The 22,697-nt window shown below is 37.6% G+C and overlaps 1 protein-coding gene across 1 annotated transcript; it reads right to left on the bottom strand.

The window, feature by feature from the left end:
* Positions 1–18,609: 18,609 nt before the first annotated feature.
* TIFA (TRAF interacting protein with forkhead associated domain) lies at positions 18,610–19,631 on the bottom strand. The gene is given in 3 exon segments (XM_023505782.1): positions 18,610–18,763; positions 19,268–19,331; positions 19,334–19,631. Coding segments are annotated over 3 exon segments (516 nt in total).
* Between the last annotated feature and the right edge of the window lie 3,066 nt (positions 19,632–22,697).

Here is a 22,697-nt window from a genome sequence, read left to right as displayed (position 1 = left end):
TGTGTTCAGGCTCTACTAGTTCTTTCTCTGGAGATGGATAGCATCATAAATACGACAGAATTTTCTTGGATCATTGTATTGCTGAGAATAAGTTATTCATATGAGATTGCTGTTACTGTGTACAGTGTTCTGGTTCTGCTCATTTCACTTTGCAATTCACATTAAGTCCAAATTTTTCTGAGTGTATTTCTTTAAACAAAATAGTATTCCATCATCTTCATATACAACAACTTTTCAGCCATTCCCAATCAAAGGGCATTATTTTTGCTACCGCCTGGTCAAAGGTTTTATAGCCCTTTGGGCAAAGTTCCAAATTGCTTTCCAGAATGGTTAAATCTGTATCCAATTTAACCAATAATACACTAGTGTTTTAATTTTCCCACTTCCCTTCCAACATGTCATTTCCCTTTTCTGTCAAATTCTGTTAGATTTGATTTGGGATAGCGTTGGACCCTCAAAATATATACACTTTAACTATGCTCTGGTTACTATAAACATATAAGGGTATGATGGGTTGACTCTGTTCTTTGTAAAACCCCAACCTTGCCTTTGATCATTTCCTAGAAACAGTACATACCAAGAGGGTCTAAGAGGTGCCCTGGGCATGTATTCTGCTGATGTGCATTCCTGAGTTTCGGGTAAACCAGACAAGTTTGGCTTAAAGTTATCCACCAAATGTCTAAGTGATAAAGGAAACACGGAGCAGTCATGCATTGAGTATGTGCCAGTAACGGGAAAGTACTCCCCTCAAATGGTGGTACTGTTGTTAGGGCAACGAAGAGGCAACAGGGAAAGGGAATATAAGCAAGGGACAGAGAAAGGGAGGAGGAGATAGAAATGTGATACTAAAAAAGAGATTGAAACTTTCCCTGGGTGTGGTGACTGACTATCCTGCCAAAGTAATCCAGAGGTGTCCGAAGGGTCAGTCAGTGGTGACCAGGTAAGGAAAGGTGCTGCCCATCTCAGGTAGAAACCTGAGAGTTGGCACCTGAACAGGGACCCTAGAAAGGGGATAGAGAGCACCAGCGTGTTGAAGCCCGCTCCCCTGCTAATCCAGGGAAGGGCAGGATAGCTGCTTTCTTAAAGGAGTGGAGTGACCTGGAAGCCAGGGGTGTGAAATAGCTCTGGGGATGGGAGTCATTACTAGCCTCCTGGTCATCACACCCGGCATGGGGGAAGTATATACAAGACAAGTATACAAACTGTCAAAGCAGCAGGGATTGAGACCAGAATTAAAACAATGTAGAAGGTTTGTACAGAACCTCCTTACCAAGGGCTAGAATTTCCTGGGCTGAACCCAGAGAAGTGGGAGACGGTGGGGAATCAGATGACTTCGTATGAGGAAACCTCCCCAGGGTTGCTAGTAGACCAGGATTTCATCTTCTATAGTGTAAAAGCAGCATTACTAGGTCCAGAGAAAGCACCCCTTAAATGTGCAGTAGTCTGCCAGACTGGGGACTTGTTGGAGGAACAGGATAAAAACGATCAGGCAAAGGACCCAATGCCAGCAAAAAAGCAACCCCCAGGTCCACTCCTGGCCCCTTGTACTACTTGTATCCAAACCTGCCTCCTTCATACTCTCCCCACTCCCCACTCTTATCTCTCACGACCCTCCTCCTCCACCGCTCAAAAAAATAATGAAAGTGGTCCAGTTCGTGCCTTGGGAGAGACTGAAACAGCTTACAGAACAGCTCACTGTCTGTTCTCTGCCCCGGAGTAATGGAGGGGAACCCCAGCCAGGGTTGAGCCTAGGATCTGGCCCCGCCCATCAAGGGGGCAAGGGCTTCTCCACATTACAAAAAACATTTGTGGCGGGTCACAAGAACTGGAGCCATAGGAAGAGTTAGAGGACTGGAAATCCGAATTAAATACATTTCCACTAGATATCGGCCTTTTGTCGAGCCAAGTTCAGTATGCTCTGGTGCCTTTTAAAATGCTAAAAGTACCATGCTCCTCCTATGGCCTGAACTCTTATTTTGTATTGCAAATGCTAGAACATCTGACAAAACAAAACACCTTTCTCAACTACATACTGTTCTGGTCACTGCTTTGCATGTAGCAAACCTCTGCCCTGTCCCCAAAAAGGCCCAAATGCTTCCGCCATTCCAATACCTTGACCAGCAAATGACTCACATGCAGATATCACTCCAACCCCCAAGTTATAGTAGAATCTTTAACTACTCTAAATGATTTCCAAAAATTGGTAGGTATGTTGCGTGGGCTAAAACTGTAATCCCCATCCCCCCCGTCCCTCATGCAACCCTTGTATGAGATGAAAAGGAGACCCAGAGCTGACCTCCCCCAGACAATGCATGGTCACAGCAAAAGAGGCCATGACTTAGATTCAATCCTAATTGCAATGCCCAGTTGCCTGAATGAGGGGCATCTGGAGCTCACCATTATGACAGATAAACCCATGTTTGCAGTACTCCATCAAAGTACCAAACCCATAGAATGGCTTTACCCCCAGAAGCCAGGGAAAGTTATCACACAGATAGCGGAGATGCTGCCCCTGTTTATTCTAGAGTTGCCAGAGAGCGATCTGGCTAACAGGAAGGGAACCCCTTTTATGTTGTCCCCTGAAACCAGAAGATAGTCTTCCTTGGGCCAAAGCATTATTACAGACTCCCCTACAGCTGATAAAGCCCTACCCCCTTGCTAACATGTACTGACATTTGTCATGGAAATGCCCATCCCCCATATCTAAAACTCCTTTAGAGGGCCTCCAGATGTTCTGATGCCACAAAGAATGGCAAAGCATACATTTGGTGCCCTCAAATCAAACAACAGTGAGTCCTAAAAATCCCTTACACCTCCACACAAAAGAATGAACTTTTTGCTATAATCCAAGCTATTCTAAAGTTCCCTCAATCTGTTTATATTACTACTGATAGCCAATATGCCACTCAAGCCATTCAAAGATTACCTTCCGCATATATAGAACCACGACATATTACTATCTGTGCTTTATTGCTTGAAGCCCAACAAGCCCTATTGGCTCATTCACACCCTGTATATATTTTTCATGTTACATCACACAGAGACAGTCTGGGTCCCATATTTGAAGGTAACAACATAGCTGATTCTCTCTTATATCCCTTATAGTCTGCTCAAAAAGCTCACCAGCGCTTTCACCTCTCGGCCCAAACCCTTAGACTGTTTTATGAGATAAAAAAGTCACAAGCAGCAGAAATAGTTAAACTCTGCATCCCATGTGCCCCATTCCGCCCCCCTCCAGCTGGTGCAGCAGTAAATAAAAAAGGTGACTTTCCCAACCAGCTGTGGCAGATGGATGTTACGCATTTGAACACACAATGCGTCCATATCACTGTTGACACCTCTTCAGGCTTCATATGGCTACTATACAGCCTGGTGAGACCACCCGCCATGCCATTGCCCATATGCTCCACTATATTGCCTCCACAGGCCCCCCAAATGAACTTAAAACAGACAACAGACCTGCCTATATTTCTAAAGCATTTGCCTCCTTTATGGAGGAGTTTGGCATCCATCATGTCACTAGCCTCCCCTATAACCCCAAAAGACAGGCTATAGTAGAGACAGCCAACCAACCAATCAAAACCCTCATTTTTAAACAAAGAGGGGGAGTGCTGGAAGCCCCAAAAAAGAAAGCCAAAGGAGAGCAGAGAGTTACCCAAAGAGAACTCAACATAGCATGTTATACACATAATTTTCTTCAATTTTCACATAATAACACCACATCAGCCATGTGATTCTTTCATTACTTTAACTGGCCCATTTCAGACCATAGGTCATACTTCCCACAAACAGGTAATATGGAAAACCCCAGAGGGTCAATGGCTGGGACCAGAGAGGATAGTAGCATGGGGATCAGGATACACTCTTGTTGTTCCAGATGACCAGGATGAAGGGGAGACAAACTCCTGGATGCCAACCCGATCCCTCCAATTACTCAGAGAAGAAAAGGTCCAGAAGGAGGAGAAGGAGGAGGCAGAGACCTCAAGGCCGGTGCCTATTCCTCATTTGTAGGCTCCTGGGAGTCCAATGAGACACATCTCCATGGAGCCCTCTCGGCAGCTAATGTGACCAATGAAATACAATGGTTAGCCCACCTCACCAAAGAGATTGAAAATATAGCAAAAAATCTTTTCCCTCTCCCAAGACACATCCAGTGATCTAATTGATTGGTTTGAATACCAATTCCATGGAATACTGCAATGGATGGTTTCTGGGATGACAGTCTTTGTTGTATTCCTCCTTCTTAATAATCTGTTTACCATGCTTTCTGTGCCTACTATTATATTTTTTGCGCAAGCTTGTTACCCAGCTAAAAGCAGACCTTATGTTCCCCCCTAAGGAAAGAAGAATCTAACATTTTTAAACAAAAAGGAGAGTTGTTGGACCCCCAGAATAATTACACTTTAACTATGGTCTGGTTACTATAAACATATAAGGGTATGATGGATTGACTCTGTTCTTTGTAAAACCCCAACCTTGCCTTTGATCATTTCCTAGAAACAGTACATACCAAGAGGGTCCAAGAGGTGCCCTGGACATGTATTCTGCTGATATACATTCCCGAGTTTCCGGTAAGCCAGACAAATAAGTCAGATAAAGTTATCCACCAAATGTATAGGTGATCAAGGAAACACGGAGCAGTCATACATTGAGTATGTGCCGGTAATGGAAAAGCACTCCCCTCAAATGGTGGTACTGTTGTTAGGGCAATGAAGGGGCAATAGGGAAAGGGGATATAAGCAGGGGACAGAGAAAGGAGGAGGGGGGAAAGATGTGATACAATAGAGATTGAAACTTTCCTCGGGTGTGGTGACTGACTATCCTGCCAAAGTAATCCAGAGATGTCCGAAAGGTCAGTGGTGATCAGGTAAGGAAAGGTGCTGCCCATCTCAAGTGGAAACCTGAGAGGATAGTAGCTCAGTTGTTTTAATTTGCATTTCTCTCATCAATAATGATTTAGAGCATTTTGATTACTTTTTCTGAAAACTGCCTGTCTCTAATCATTTATCTTATTGAGGAATGGCTTTCATTTCTATAAATTTAATTCCATTTTCTATTTGTTTGAGAAATAAAGTCTTTATCACAGTAAAAACAATTTTCACACTAAAACCAACTATATATTTTCTTCTCTGTCTCTCTCTCTCTCTCTCTCTCTCTCTCTCTCTCTCTCTTCCTCTCCCCTTCTCCCCCTCTCCCTCCCTCCCTTTCTCTCCTTTCCTCCCTCTCCTCCACCCCTCCATTCTCAAAAATGTTTTCCTTCTGACCTTTACCTTCTCAAAACTGTCCTTCCTTCTACCAGCTCTCTTCAAGCTCCCTTTTGCTATCCTCTTCCCTTCCTGTTTTCCTATATTGTAAGCTAAATTTCTATATCCAACCGTGCATATTATTTTCTCTTTGAAGCAATTCCAGTAAGAGTAGGGTTTATATGCTCCTCTCCCCATTTCCCTTTCCATTCTGAAATCTCTTTCATACCTCTTTTATATCAAATAATTTATCCCATTCTAACTCTCCCTTTCCTCTTATCCCAATGCACTTCTTTCTCATCCCTTAATTTTATTTTTTAGATAAATATACCATCATATTCAACTCACATCTCTGTTTCCTGACTATGTAAAATCCTTCTAACTGTCCTAATTATGAGAAAGTTTTTAGGAATTATATAAACTGTTAACCCTTATGTTGTCTCTTTCCTATTTATCTTTTTATGGGTTGTTTTTGTTGTTGGGTTTTTTTTGTTTGTTTGTTTTTTTGTTTTTTTGCATCTTGTTTTTGAAAGTCAAATTTTCTATTCAACTTTGTGATTTTCTTCAGGAATGCTTAGAAGTCCTCAGTTTTTCCTGGGTAAGTGATTATTTCTTATAATTCTAACTAGTTTGCTTTCTAGAATATCATATTCCAAGACCTCCAATTTTTTAATGTACAAACTGCTAAATCTTGCGTTACCCCAACTGTGACTCTATAATATTTCAAGTATTTCTTTCTGGCTATACTTTCCTCTAAATATATAATATTCCGGAGAGTTTTCATTTTGAGATCTCTGTAAACCTCGTTCTGACTTATCATCTAATCCATATGGACTGAGCTGTTTAGAAGCTGCCACTGCTGTCACTGATTCTGTCACCCCAAAACCTGCTTCTGATTTGCTGGAGTCTAGTTTGGACTTCATTCCTTTCTCACCCTGGTACAAAAGGCCTTTCTTGCTGACCTTCTAAGTTGTCTTAAGCTGGAAAATTGTTTCATTGTCTTTTTGTGGGTTCTGCCATTCTGGAATTTGTTTAGCATCATTATATAAAGAGATTTGGGGGAGAGCTCAGATGAATCCCTGCTTTTTCTCTGCCCCTCCAATAATCTCTTCTCTTTAGGAATCTATGACACAATCTATGACTTTGCTCTTTTCCTACCTATTTGAGTACTTCTTAGTCTCCTTTCCTAATTCTAGGTCACACCTCTTAAATATGTATATCTTCCAAGACTTTGGGGTGGGCCTTTTTCTTCCTCCACACTGCCTCTCTTGGTGATCTCATCAGCTCCCATGGGATTCAATTATCTCTTTACTGATAATACTTATCCAGTCCTAACTTTTTTTATTATTATTATTATTATTGTTATTATTGCTTGTTATTTACAAAACATATGCATAGGTAATTTTTCAACATTGACCCTTGCAAAACCTTCTGTTCCAACTTTTCCCCTCCTTCCCTCCAGCCCCTCCCCTAGATGGTAAGTAGTTTAATACATGTTAAATATGTAAAAGTATATGTTAAATCCAATATATGTATATATATATATTTATAGTTATTTTGCTGCACAAGAAAAATCCAATCTAGATTTGGTTTTTCAGTTAGCAGAGAATAGCTTCAGCTGTGTGATAGGAATCAGAAAGTAGCTAAATTTATGTGCATCACAGAGTCTTTAAGATTTTTTAATTCTTTTGACTACAACTTGAACAATATAGCAGCCTAATAAGAGAATCCCTACTATAGTATTGGCCTGTAGTGCCTTTAGAGTGTTAGTTAGATGAGCTTAAAAGGGATTGTTATATTAAACATGTATGGGACTACCTGCCATCTAGGGGAGGAGGTGGGGGGAAAGAGGGGAAAAATTGGAACAGAAGGTTTTGCAAAGGTCAGTGTTGAAAAATCACCCATACATATGTTTTGTATATAAAAAGCTATAATAAAAAAGGAATGAACGAAAGAAAGAAAGAAAGAAAGAGACAAAGAAAGAAAGAAAAGAAAAACTGGATCTAGAAAGAAAGGAAAAAACTCGACAAGGAAAACAAAAATAGAAGCAAACAGTAACAGAAAGAGTGGATGTGAAGACCGTGTATTTTTAAAATCAGCAGGAGTCAGGAGTTCAGGTTAGGGGAAAATCGTCAGTCTTTATTCTCAGTGAAGAAGGATCAGAGGCAAAAGAGAATCGGCGATAGCAATGTGTGCAGCTGAGTCAAGAAGCTAGCTAGATCCGCAGCCACACGACCAGCAGCTAGGAGAATAGAATCCAGGCCCAATCTCTCCCAGCTTCTCTTCCTGTTCCTCTCTCTGCCTCCACCCACCAAAATCGTCATTTCCTGTACAACACATCAGGACTTGCACAGAGAGTGGGCAGGGACCATTCTTTATCCAATCATGTATATTAATAGAATATAGCCCAATTACTATTTAGCCTCATGTACTTGGGACCTAAGTGCATCAACTCAAACCTCAGCCCATTGCAAGTGGAAATGCTATGTTGTGGTCCACCCTCATTTCCCATAGTTCTCTCTCTGAGTGTAGCTGATTCTCTTCAATACTAAACAACTGGAACTGGTTTGAATCATCTCATTGCTTCTTTCTTGATCTCCAAGCTCATCTCTCCAACTGCCTTTCAGTTATCTCAAACTTTAAATTTAACATGTCCCAAACTGAACTTATTATTTTTTTCCTCAAATCCTTCCCCATTCTGAACTTCTCTATTACTTTCAAGGGCATCCTTTCCAGTCAGCAACCCAACTTCATAATCAACTCCTCACTCTTCCTCACTACCCTCTATATCTAATCTATTGGAAGTTGTATTAATTTTACCTTAATATCTCTCACATATGCCCCTTTCTCTCCTCTGGCACTGTCACCACTCTAGTACAGACCATCATCCCCACACCTGGATGATTGCAATATTCTGCTGCTTGGTCTCCCTGACATCTCCCTACATCAGTCTATCTTCTACTCAACTATCAAATTAATCTTTCTAAAGTGTAGGTTAAACCGTATCATTTTCCTACTAAGTAAACTCCACTGCCACTTAATCCCCTCTAGGATCAATTATAAAGCCTTTTTGCTATCCAAATCTCTTCACAACCTAGTACCCTCCTACCTTTCCAACCTTCTATACCTTACTCCCTTCCTCTTTGTACTCTGCCAACCAGTGAAAATGGCCTCCTTGATTTTACTCCCACAAGACATTCCTTCTCCACACTTGAGGCTGTCCTCCATACCTGAAATGCTGTCCTTCATCTCCACTTTCTAAATTCCCTGACTTCTTGAAGTCTTAGCTAAAGTCCCCTATTCTATAAGAAGCTTTTTCTGATCACCTTATTGCTAGAACTTTTTCTCTTGTTGATTGTCTCTAATTTATCTTTTATGTAACTACTATCTTTTGCCTTTCTAAGGCAAAGCCTTTCTTAAGCCTGACTTGAAGTCCAGTACCCTATCCAGTATACCACATTTTCTCTCATATCATACAAAAACAGTAGTAGCAACTAGAAAACTTTTCATCTACAGAGATTCCTTATTCCATTTGATTTTGCTATTTAGCTGTTAATGCCTTTGATGGTTTGTTAGTTTTCAGTCATATCTGACTCTCCATGACCTCATTTGGGGTTTTCTTAGCAAAGATACTGGAGTGGTTTACCATTTCCTTCTTTAGCTCATTTTATAGATGAAGAAACTGAGGCAAATAGGGTTAAGTGACCAGGATCACACAGCTATTGTCTGAGATCAAATTTGAACTTACAAAAATGAGGCTTCCTAACTCCAGTTTAGATTAACTCTAAACATTAGCTTAGCTGTTCATATTTGGTCTCAATGACCAATTCGTTAATTGGATCAATAAACTACTGAAGGAACTATATTGTATTAATACAAAATAATATCTATTCTTTTTCAAGGAAGTCAGTCTAATTCGAGGGACATTCAAACAACTATATATAATCAACATATAGACAGAATAAATTGGAGATAACCAAGAGAGGGAAGGCACTGGAATTAAGGCCTTGTAAATTGTAAAGATTATTGTAAGTTGTCATACTAACATATATATACCTTATTCTAAACAGCACCTACTATGTTATTAAATGTATTAAAAGCCTGTTAGTTGAGGAATAGATAGGGTAAGTCAAATGAATTTAATCAGATACTTATTATGAGGTACTCTTATTCCATGCCACTATGCAGGTGGCTTTTTTCACATACACTTATTCTGTGTAATTCTTTTCCATGTGTTTAGATAAATCCTCCACGAAGGAATCATTTAATTTGTTGGATACATTTTTTTTCTTTTACCATTTAGGAAAAGGTGAGTGAAGCACTTCAGGCTGTGGCTTCCTGTTCTTTTCTTTCTCCCCATATGACGGCTAATCACACTTTATAATGTCTTTTACACTAATTTTGGCAAGTCATGAAATGAAAAAAAAAAAAACTTTAGAATATACTAACATTTAGCTTACCTAAGGACATGTCCAATATAACCAACCTATGTGAAAAACCTCTGACTGGTCCTATCACCCTTAACAAGCTCTAGGAAAGACTGTCTGCCAAATTCAGTCAAATTCGAAGAGCTAAACCCAGCTACATGACTGGACACCAAATGATTTTTTTTTTTAGCCACAGAACCTCCCACAGACTTTCTTTTTTATTATTCTTTTTTTTATTATAACTTTTTGACAGAACCCATGCCTGGGTAATTTTTTACAACATTATGTCTTGCACTCACTTCTGTTCTGACTTTTCCCTTCCCTCCCTTTATTCCCTCCCCTGGATGGCAGGCAGTCTTATACATGTTAAATATATTATAGTATATCCTAGATACAATATATGTGTGCAGAACCATACAGTTCTCTTATTGCATAAGAAGAATTGGATTCAGAAAGTAAAAATAACCTAGAAAGAAAAACAAAAATGCAAGTAGTCAACATTCATTTCCCAGTGTTCTTTCTCTGGGTGTAGCTGATTCTATCCATCATTGATCAATTGGAACTGAATTAGATCTACTCTTTGTTGAAGATATCCACTTCCATCAGAATACATGCTCCTACAGTACTGTTGTTGAAGTATATAATGATCTGGTTCTGCTCATTTCACTCAGCATCAGTTCATGTAAGTCTCTCCAAGGCTCTCAGTATTCATCCTGCTGGTCATTTCTTACAGAACAATAATATTTCATAATATTCATATACCACAATTTACCCAACCATTCTCCAATTGATGGGCATCCATTCATTTTCCAGTTTCTAGCCACTACAAAACATTTTGGCACATACAGGTCCCTTTCCCTTCTTTAATATCTCTTTGGGATATAAGCCCAGTAATAACACTGCTGGATCAAAGACTATGCACAGTTTGAAAACTTTTTGGGCATAATTCCAGATTGCTCTCCAGAATGGTTGGATTCATTCATAACTCCACCAACAACACATCAGTGTCCCAGTTTTCCCACATTCATCATTATTTTTTCCTGTCATCTTAGCCAATCTGACAGGTATGTAGTAGTAGTATATCAGAGTTGTCTTAATTTGTATTTCTCCGATCAATAGTAATTTGGAACACCCTTTCATATGAGTAGAAATTGTTGGAATCTTTACAAAATGTGAAGACATTGGAGTTGATTTGATCTGATTTTGGGCCAGAACTTGAAACAAGGTGTACATAAATCCATCATTATGGGAGGCATTACACACAGTTACATAAGCACATAGTAATATAGTACAGGCTAGTAGTAGTGTAACAAACAACATGAATTAACATGAGAATTTACACATTAAAACATTGTCCATTAGAATTGATTATTGTATAATCTTGTTGTTGCTATGTATAATGTACATCTCTTTTTCAGTCTCTTCCCTTCACTTAATAATTATCATCATAGTTCAGGCACTTGTCACCTCTTACCTAGATGATTTCATTGAGTCTTTGTTTTTCTGCCTCAAATCCTTCCCTGCACCATTTATCCTCAAAATACTATCCAAGTGATTTTCTTTAAGTGCAGATCTGACCATATCATTTTCCTACTTAGCAATCTCCAATGATTTCCTATTGGATTTAGAATCAAATGTAACTCCTTCTCTTTAGCTACTAAAGTCCTTCATTGATCTCAATCTATTTTTCTAGATTTACTGAACATTACTATCTCTCCTATATTCCAAGATCCAGTCAAACTTGGCTTCTCTCAGTTTTTCTCATATGACTCTTCATCTCCCATCTCCATGCCTTTACATTGATAATTTCCTATTCCTGGAATTCCTTCCTTCCTTCTCTACATCCCTCAATCTTAAGAGTCTTCTTTCTTCAAGGCATAACTCAAGTACCACCCTCTCTGTATAGGAAGTTTTCTCTTATTCCTCAAAAGCTAGTACCCTTCCTTTTAAACTACTTTGTACCTAACAACTTTGAATATATTTGAAAATTTATGTATATCATATATATTCTTATTGTCTCTAGTATTAGAAAAAAAATTCCTTGTGGCTACAGGGTTTTTAAAGTTATACTTGTAACCCCAACACTAGCATGGATCACTGATCTATCACCTATTCTTTGTGAGTGAAACCATATGGCCTTGGGTATCAAACATTACTAAAGGCATTTTCTGATTAATTGAAGTTTTGTTGTATTTGCTTTGGGAAAGGAATGTGGACCCAATTCTCTTCCCCCCAAAATATTGAATCTGCTGATCTAACTCTGTTCTCTCTCCACAGGAAGGGACATTTAAACCTATAAGTTTTGTAGGCCAACTAGCAGTCCACTTCAGCTTGGTTGGGAACATGATCCTCAAAGACTCAGATGAAGGCAGATGGCAGAATTACCGAGCAGAAATGGCAAGTAAGTGTCTTGTTAACCTGGAGGTAGCTGCAAAAATCACAGGTTTCCTGTTCTTTAACAACTCTCAACTGAAAACATGGGAGCTGGTGGAAAATCTTAACACTGTCTTCAGTCTAGTGTTGGTGGTTTTCCTGGCTCCAAGAGATCTTGCAGCTTTGTCCTTGGCCTCTGCCTCTGCTTTCTTCAGCCTCCAGCCAGCTCCAACTCGTGGCTTCTCAATCTCTGTGGCGAGTAGTCTTTTCTTTCAGAGTGTTCTGTCTCAGAGCCCTGTTGATGTTCTGGAGAAATTTCTCCTAGCTCCAAGAGCTTCCTTCATTTATGTGATCTCCCAAAGGTTAACTCCGCCTTCTGGAGGAAGAGGGATTCTGGGTTATCTCCCAGAGTGCTCTCTGGTCCTAAGGGAGGTGTGAATTCAGCTCTCATACTAGCCCTGAACTCTTGTGTGAACTCCATTGAGTACTTAGATACTTGAACTCTCTAAAGGTGTGAACACAAGCATTATTCAATCAGTTCCACCTAATACCTTGTTTCAAGTTCTGGCCCAAAATCAGATCAAATCAACTCCAATGTCTTCACATTTTGTAAAAGATTCCAACAAGAAATAATTTCAATTTCATCATCTTGGCTTGATTTCTTATAAATTAGAGTCAATTCTCTATATATTTTGGAAATGAAGCCTTTATCAGAACCTTTAACTGTAAAAATGTTTTCCCAGTTTACTGCTTCCCTTCTAATCTTGTTTGCATTAGTTTTGTTTGTACACGGCTTTTTAATTTGATATAATAAACATTTTCTATTTTGTGATCAATAACGATCTCTAGTTCTTCTTTGGTCACAAATTCCTTCCTCCTCCACAAGTCTGAGAGGTACATATCCTATGTTCCCCTAATTAATTTATAATCTTGTTCTTTATGCCTAAATCATGGACCTATTTTGATCTTATCTTGGTGTATGGTGTTAAGTGTGGGTCCATGCTTAGTTTCTGCCATACTAATTTCCAGTTTTCCCAGCAGTTTTTGTCAAATAGTGAATTCTTATCCCAAAAGTTGGGATCTTTGGGTTTGTCAAACACTAGATTGCTATAGTTATTGACTGTTTTGTCCTGTGAACCTAACCTATTCCATAGATCAACTAATCTATTTCTTAGCCAATACCAAATGGTTTTGATGACTGCTGCTTTATAATATAGTTTTAGATCAGGTACAGCTAGGCTGCCTTGATTTTTTTTTTCATTAATTCCCTTGAAATTCTTAACCTTTGCTTCTTCCATATGAATTTTGTTGTTATTTTTTCTAGATCATTAAAATAGTTTCTTGGGTGTCTGATTGGTATAGCACTAAATACGTAGATTAGTTTAGGTAGTATTGTCATCTTTATTATATTCAATTGACCTATCCAAGAGCATTTAATATTTTTCCAATTGTTTAAATCTGACTTTATTTGTGTGAAAAGTGTTTTGTAATTTTGCTCATATAATTCCTGACTTTACTTTGGTAGATAGATTTACAAATATATTATGCTATTAATGGTTATTTTGAATAGAATTTCTCTTTGTATCTCTTGCTGTTGGATTTTGTTGGTGATGTATAAAAATGCTGAAGATTTATGTGGATTTATTTTGTATCCTGTAACTTTGCTAAAGTTGTGAATTATTTCTAAAAGCTTTTTAGTAGAATCTCTGGGGTTCTCGAAGTATACCATCATATCATTTGCAAAGAGTGATAATTTGATTGTTTCCTCATTGCCTTCTCTAATTCCTTTCATCTCTTTTTCTTCTCTTATTGCCAAGACTAGCATTTCTAATTCAATATTGAACATCAATGGTGATAGTGGGCATGATATGTTTAACCCCTGATCCTATTGGGAATGATTCTAGTTTATCCATATTACATATGATGCTTACTGAGGGTTTTAAATAGATGCTACTGACGATTTTAAGGAAAATTCCATTTATTCCTATACTCTCAAGTGTTTTTATTAGGAATGGGTGTTGGATTTTATTAAATGCTTTTTCTGCATCTATTGAGATGATCATATGGTTTTTGTTTATTTGGTTATTGATATAGTCAATTATTCTAATAGTTTTCCTAATATTGAACCAGCCCTGCATTCCTGGTATAAATCCTACTTGCTTGTAGTGTATTATCCAGGGGATGATTTTCTGTAATCTTTTTGCTAATATTTTATTTAAGATTTTAGCATCAATATTCATTAGGGAAATTGGTCTATAATTTTCTTTCTCTGTTTTCAACCTACCTGGTTTAGGTATCAGTACCATGTCTGTGTCATAAAAGGAATTTGGTAGGACTTCTTCAATCAATAGTTCAATTTGAACTATTTGTTCAAATAGTTTGTATAACATTGGAATTAATTGTTTTTAAATGTTTGGTAGAATTCACATGTAAATCCATCTGGTCCTGGGGATTTTTTCTTAGGGAGTTGATTAATAGCTTGTTCTATTTCTTTTTCTAAGATGGGACTGTTTAACCAATTTACTTCTTCTGTTAATCTGGGCAAGCTATATTTCTGAAGGTATTCTTCCATTTCATTTAAGTTATCGAATTTATTGGCATACAGTTGGGCAAAGTAATTCCTAATTAATGCTCTAATTTCCTCTTCATTAGTAGTATCAAGTCCTCCCTTTTCATTTTTAAGACTAACAATTTGATTTTCCTTTTTCCTTTTTTTAAATCAGATTTACTAAGGGTTTATCTATTTTGGTTTTTTCATAGACCCAACTCTTAGTTTTATTAGTTAATTCAATAGTGTTTTTTTTTACTTTCAATTTTATTAATCTCCCCTTTTATTTTTAGAATTTCAAGTTTAGTGTTTGACTGGAGGGGTTTTAATTTGTTAATTTTCTAGCATTTTTAGTTGCAAACCCAATTCATTGACCTTCTCTTTTTCTATTTTATCCAAGTAGGCCTCTAAAGATATAAAATTTCCCCTTGTTCCTGCTTTGGCTGCATCCCACACATTTTGATATGACATCTCATTATTGTCATTTTCTTGGGTGAAGTTATTAATTATGTCTATGATTTGCTGTTTCATCCAATCATTCTTTAATAAGAGATTATTTAGTTTCCAATTATTTTTTGGTCAATTTTCCCCTGCCTTTTTATTGAATGTAATTTTCATTGCATCATGGTCTGAAAAGGATGCATTTACTATTTCTGCCTTACTGCATTTGAGTTTGAGGTTCTTATGTCCTAATATATGGTCAATTTTTTTATAGGTTCCATGAATTGCTGAGAACGTGTACTCCTTTCTGTCTCCATTTAGTTTTCTCCAAAGATCTATCATAACTAACTTTTCTAGTATTCTATTTACCTCTTTGACTTCTTTCTTATTTATTTTGTGGTTTCATTTATCTAATTCTAAGAGTGCAAGGTTGAGATCTCCCACTATTATAGTTTTGCTATTTCTTCTTGCAGCTCTCAATTTCTCTTTTAAGAATTTAGATGCTACACCACTTGATGCATATATGTTTAATATTGATATTGCTTCATTTTTGGCTGGGTAAGTTATTTTTGGTTGCATACTAAATTCTTTATCCTTTCGAAATATCATATTCCAGGCCCTTCAATCCTTTAATGTGGATGCTGCTAGGTCTTGAGTAATCCTTATTGTGGCTCCTCTATATGTGAATTGATTTTTTTAAGCAGCTTGCAGTATTTTTTCCTTCATCTGATAGTTCTGGACTTTGGCCACTATATTTCTTGGTGTTTTGATTTTAATGTCCCTTTCAATAGGTGATCAATGAATTCTTTCTATTTCTATTTTACCCTCTATTTCTATGACTTCTGGGCACTTCTCTTTGATAGTTTCCTGGAAAATAGTGTCCAGGCTCTTTTTTTCAATCATATTTTTCAGGGAGTCCAATAATTCTCAGATTCTCTTAGATCTATTTTGCAGGTCTGTTGTTTTCCCAAAACGGTATTTGACATTTTTTCCCATTGTTTCATTTTTTTGCTTTTGCTTGACTGATTCTTGGTGTCTCCTTGAGTCATTCAATTCCATTTGTTCAATTCTGATTTTTAATGAATTATTTTCTTCATCACTTTTTTATTTCTTTTTCTAATTGTCCAATTGAGTTTTTAAGTGAGTTGTTTTGTTCTATGGAATTTTTTTCCATTTTGCCAATTTTATTTTTTAGAGAGTTATTTTCTTTTTCCAATTCACTAATCTTGTTTTACTTGGAATTATTTACCTTTTCTAATTCACAATTTCTGTTTTTCAAGGATTTGATTTCTTTATCCACTCTATCTTAAATGCATGGGATGACTTATTCACACACTCTTGCCAAGCTTCCCTTTCCTTTTTTCATTTTTCTTCTAGCTCTCTTGTAAGAGCCTTTTTAATTTCTTCTATGAGAGTCTTGTGTGTTGAAGACCAGATCATATCTCCCTTTGGGGATTCATCTAGAAACAGTCTGTTTTTAGTCTCCTCAGGGTTTAAAGTCTGCTCTCTCTATGTATAGAGGCTATCAATAGTTAAAGTGTGCTTTAATTTTTTGCTCATTTTGTCAAAGAAGAATCAAAGAAAACAAACTAACAAAAAAAGCAAATGCAGTGTGCTTTTTTCTTTTTTGGGGGGAGGGGGCTGGATGGTATTACCAAGCTTCCTCTACAGACTGCAGGGGGCAGCAGTGAGGCACTAGCAGGACAGCAATGGCTGGGCTGAATCTGCACTCTGAGATTCTGAGAGTGTGCTGAGTCATTCTGGGTGAGTGTGGTCAGGTCCAGAGACATCCTAGCTTTTTGGAGTTATGGTTTTTGCCCCATGTGTTTATAGCTTCTCTGCTGATCTACTGGCTTGCTGCCAGGACAAAGTAGCCACACTATGATAACGTTCTCCCTGCAGAAACGTCTGAGATCACACCCCACCCCACTCAGGTCTGCTCAGTGTGAGCTGCCTTCTGTGCTCTCACTGCCTGCCATGCTCTTGCTACCTGCCTTCAGTCTGCGCCTGATCTAACCATCCCTGCCAATGAACAAAACCAGATCTTTTCTGGCGAATTTTGAGGATATCTTCTGTTGGTAATGTATTCATGGGTTTTTTCAATCAAGCCCTAATTCTGAGGCCTTGTCATGAAATAAAGTATTCTGAGAGCAAGACAGAGCTTAAACAGATGTTTGTGTCCTCTCCGCCATCTTGGCCGGAAGTCCCAGACTTTCTACAAAAGGCATGGAGGATTCCAGTTTTATAAGTGGAGGTAACACTCCACTCCACTTTTGGAGGTACCAACAAATCTATGGAATCCTGAAATATAAAGTATAAAGTATTAAAATATTCTTAAAGCATCTGACATGATGGTATTTCAAAAAGTTTTAAAATATCTGAGTGATTCTGGATAATTAAGGTAGAAATAGAAGGAAGAACTATCTGAGAATTAACATTCTTTCTGGCTCTTCTAAAAGAAAACTAAGAAAAAATTCAAATCCAGGGCCAAAGATTAGGCAAAAAAAGTGAATTTTTCATTCCTGCCACCTCAGAACATGGACATTTCCCCAATGAACATCTATCTTGAATCAGTCTGGGTATCACAGTTTTGAGTGACTGATAACATAGTCAAAAATTGATCAAGAATTAACTTTGGAAAAAGAGAACTTGACTGAACTGAGACATAATCCATAACCCAAAATCCAGACAAAAGTTTAAAAAGAGCCCAAAGTGAAACAATATTAGTTTGTTATCTGGGCAAATCTCTAAGGCTTGAGTGTCACAGAAGGGGCTCTACTACGGTGGTAAAGGAATTTTCTACACTGGGAATTCCCTGTACTAGTAAAATCACAAATCTAGATATATAATACACAGGCAACTACATTTATACACACACACACACACACACACACACACACACATACAATGTTTATAACAAGTTTTCTTTTAGCAGAGGAATAGGATAGAAGAAAAGAATGTGGACCTGAAAATAAAATGTAATTTTAAAAATGTACAGCATAAGCTAACATCTTTTCTTCTTCAAAAGTTACCAAAGCTTAATCTATATCACATTGCTTGCTGTCTTAGGGAGGACAATGGGGGGAAGGGAGAAAAGTTTGGAATACAAAGTAATGTTGAAAACTATCTTTGCATATATTTGGAAAAATAAAATATTATTAAAAATTCAAAAATAAAAACAAACAAAAACAAAAGGCACTAAAGAATTTAAAATTAATTCTTTACAGATCCAAAAACATCATCCAAGTCCTTAGATATCCTCAAATTTCACTTGTGTTGGATCTCCAACTTCCAGTGCAGCTCCCAATCCTCCCCCTATTACACATACCCTACCCCATCTAGGTACTGTGTAATTCACATCCATAATTTTCTGTAAATCCTTTTAACTCCACCTAGTGCAATGAACCTCTTCCTCTGGAGATCTTCAATGCTCAAAGTTACAGAATTCAAAATATCCAATTTGTTGTCATGGAAGAAAGAAATGTTGTTGAAGTTGAACTCATTCTGCCCAAATAACATCCACCATGTTGCCTGCCTTCCTATAACTTTATAATTTTTCTGTTATCATCTCATTTGTTCAATATTCATTTTCATCTATTTCTGTAGGAAATATGGATGAAGAAAAATCATTCTCAGATATAGGCTTTTCATGGTGTCTTTTCTCTAAGAGTGACTGTAGGGCCAGCACAAAGCATGTCTTGAAATACTCCATTGACTCCCCATCTTCTCTCCATCAAGAACTGGTATTCTCCATGAACTGATGCTGAGTGAAATGAGCAAGACCAGGAGATCATTATATACTTCAACAACAATACTATATGGTGATCAATTCTGATGGACATGGCTCTCTTCAACAATGAGATGAACCAAATCAGTTCCATTTGTTCAATAATGAAAAGAAGCAGCTACACCCAGCAAAAGAACTCTGGGAAATGAATGTGAACCACTATATAGCATTTCCAATCCCTCTGTTTTTGTCTGCCTGCATTTTTTATTTCATTCACAGGTTAATTGTACAATATTTCAAAGTCCGATTCTTCTTGTGCAGCAAAATAACTGTATGGATATGTATACATATATTGTATTTAACATATACTTTATGTTGGTCTTCCTGCCATCTGAGGGAGAGGATAGGGGGAAGGAGGGGAAAAATTGGAACAAAAGGTTTTGCAATTGTCAGTGCTGAAAAATTACCCATGCATATATCTTGTAAATAAAAAGCTGTAATAATAAAATTTTTAAAAAACTGGTATTCTCCAAACTGCACGATGCACTTGCCTGGAAGGTCCATTTTATTGAAATGTTGCCTACAAGCAGTCTGATTTTCTTACTCAGATTTTTAATTTCAAATGAGAGCACAGAACCTTTGAACCATTTAAATGGCTGCAGAAAGAACTGAATTCTGGAGACTTGTTTGTCTTGAAAGGCATAATGACACAGGTTGGGACTCCAGCCAAACTTTACCACTTCTGTGGATGACGGACTTTCTCAATTGAAAAACCTCAGCCCCTGAAACACTTGATCTTGGCTCGGGTGATAGACTGTAACTTGGAAGCAAGTAAGTATCTCTTCAGTGTCAGCATCTTCAAAAGTGGACATGGTAGCATCAAAAAGGAGACCTGCCAGGAACAACTGAATCACAAAATTATTATGTCCCCAAATATTAGTATAAGACTTCTCCTATAAGAACTAAAGTAAACTCTTCAAGTAGAAAGTTGACTTCTAAAATTAACAGAATTTTATTGGAAATTTTCTCATAAAAAAATTTGAGTTAGAAGTTAAGTAATAAGGGGCTTAATGTTACACCCACAATATACTTCTGAATAATTTTAGTTGCTTAGGAAAATAAAGCCATTATCCGAGTAATTAAAAAAAAATTCAATTCAAATCAACAAGAGAAGTCCTGGTTGCACAAAGACAAAAATCAAAGTGCCTCAATAGGGCAAAATAAAGATTCTCTTTTTAGATGGAACTTAAGCTGAGCCTTGGGGGGACTTAGTGATTCCAAGAGTCATATGCAAATCTCTTTGACATCAATAATGTAAGCAACAAAATGGAATATAATTCAGAGATGAAAATGAAGCAGCTAGATGGTACAGTGGATAGAGCATCAGGCCTGAAATCAAATTTATCTTCCTGAGTTGAAATCTAGCCTTAGTCATTAACTAGCTGTGTGACCCTAGAAAAACCTCTTAAACTTGTTTGCCGGAGAATTCATTCCATTCACATTTATGGTTAAAACTACTAATTCTGTATTTTCTGCCATCTTATTAACCCCAGATTATACTTTTCTTTTCATTTTCCCCCTTACCCCCTCCCCAGAATTAAACTTATTGGCTCCACTTGCCTCACGCAGCTCTCCTTCTTTAGAATCCCTCCCACCCTCTTTGAGTCCCTACCCCTTTCTTATACCTTTCCCTTATTTTTCTGTATTCCCTTCTATTTAGCCTACTCTTTTCCTTTTCCCTTTTCCTCTCTCACTTTCTAATGAGGTAAGAGAAATTTCTCTGTAAACCAAATATGTTTAATATTTTCTCTTTGCACCAAATCTGATGAGAGATTCACACAATGTTCCTCCTCCTCCCTTAATTCCCTCGGATATGATTGGTTTTCTTTGTCTCTTTGTGGAATGTAATTTCCCTCTTTTTATCTCCCCTTTTCTCTTTTTTTCTGATACAGTTCTTTTTCCACTTCTACTTCCCTTTTTTTATATTATAACAATAAAATCAAATTATGCACACACTCTTTATGTTTGCCCATAACAGAAATACAGTTTTCAAGAGTTCTTTTTATCTTTTATGCTTCTCTTGAGTCCTATATTTGGAGGTCAAATTTTTTGTTTAGCTCTGTTTTTTTCATTAGGAATAAATGGAATTCACCTGTTTCATTGAATGTCCATCTTCTTCTCTAGAAGAAAATGCTCAGTTTTTCTGGGTAGTTTATTCTTGGCTGCATTCCAAGTTCTTTTACTTTTTGGAATATCATATTCCAGGCCCTTCAATCCTTTAATGTGGAAACTGGTAGATCCTGAGTGATCCTTATTGTGACTCCTCAGTATTTGAATTCTTTTTTTCTGGCTGCTTGTAATATTTTTTCCTTAGTCTGTTAGTTCTGAAATTTAGCCACAATATTGCTTGGAGTTTTTATTTTGGGGTTTCTTTCAGAAGATATTCGATGAATTCTTTCAATACCTCTTTTACCTTCTGATTTTATTGCATGTGGGCAGTTCTCTTTGATGATTTCCTGTAAAATAGTGTATAGGCCCTTTTTTCATCATAATTTTCAGGAAGTCCAATAATCCTGATTATCTCTCCTAGATCTATTTTCCAGGTCTGTTGTTTTTCCAAGTAGATATTTAACTTTTTTTCTAGTTTTTCATCTTTTTGGGTTTTGCTTGACTGATTCTTGATGTCTCAATTAATCACTCATTTCTATTTGTTCAGTTCTGATTTTTAATGAGTTATTTTCTTCATTAACTTAGGGTCTGCCTTCAGGGCACAGAGGTTCTTAGCTTCCTCTATAAAACAGGGATAGATGGACAGCAGCTGTCCTGCAAACAGGTCTGCAAAGAGTGGCCATGCTGCTGTGGAAGTGCCACTGCCCTTGGAAGAGCCCCCTATTGTGCCGGAAGTGCTACTGCCCTGGGAAGAGTCCCACACAATGGAAGTGCTACTGCCCTGAGCAGAACCACTCTATGTAGAACAGTAGCTGCTCTGGGACAAGTCACTGTGCAGCGGAAATGTGACTGCCCCAAGCAGAGCCCTGCACTGTGGACTGTGACTGCATAGCTGCACTTTGGTTTGTGCTGAGTCACTCCCGGTGCTGGGTGGATATGTCTGGGATCTGTTAAATTCTGGCATTTTGGAGTACACTCTACCTTTGACTTTTGTGTAACTTCTCTGCTGATCTACTGCTTTGCAACCAAAGCAGAGCAGTCAATCTGTGGTAGAGTCCTCTCTGTAAATTCTCCACCCATGAGACCACACCCTGCCCTAGGTCTGCTTAGTATGGGCTAGCCTCTGCATTCTGCCTCCTTGCCTGTGCTGGCCTCCTCCTGCCCAGTCAACACAGACCTTTTCTGGCAATCTTAAGAGTTATCTTTCACTGGTAATTTGTTGTACCTACAATATTCGTGGATTTTACCAGTCAAGCATTATTTCTGAGGCTGAATTAGGTAATTAGTAAGTAAGGGTAGAAGGAAGCTCAGAATGAAGCATGTATCCTCTCTGCCATCTTGTCTCTGCCCCCCACTATTTGCTTTTTTTTTTAAGTATAAAGTTATTTTTTAAAACCATCTTGTTTGTCTATGATTCCTTCTAAATTTCCTTCTGATCTCTTTTGTGAATTTTTTTTTAAATATCTCAAAATGATCCTCATCTTTTTAGGGGGATAGGAGTATCATCAACTACTTTTGTATGATACAGAAAATAAAACACAACACAACCTTGCAACAAATATGTACAATCAAGCAAAATAAATCTATACCATGGATACATCTGAAATTATATGTCCTTCACAGGTTGAATCCATCAGCTCTTTGTTAGGAGGTGGACAACATCCTTCATCATAGCTTCCCTGGAAATGTGTTTGGTCAATGTATTGATCATAAGTTGCTTTCCTTTACAAAATTTTTGTGATAATATTAATTGTTCTCCTGGTTCTGCT

This window comes from Sarcophilus harrisii, chromosome 6 (assembly GCF_902635505.1).
Source record: "Sarcophilus harrisii chromosome 6, mSarHar1.11, whole genome shotgun sequence".
Classification (NCBI taxonomy): Eukaryota; Metazoa; Chordata; class Mammalia; order Dasyuromorphia; family Dasyuridae; genus Sarcophilus; species Sarcophilus harrisii.
This window is presented reverse-complemented; position numbering and strand designations above follow the sequence as displayed.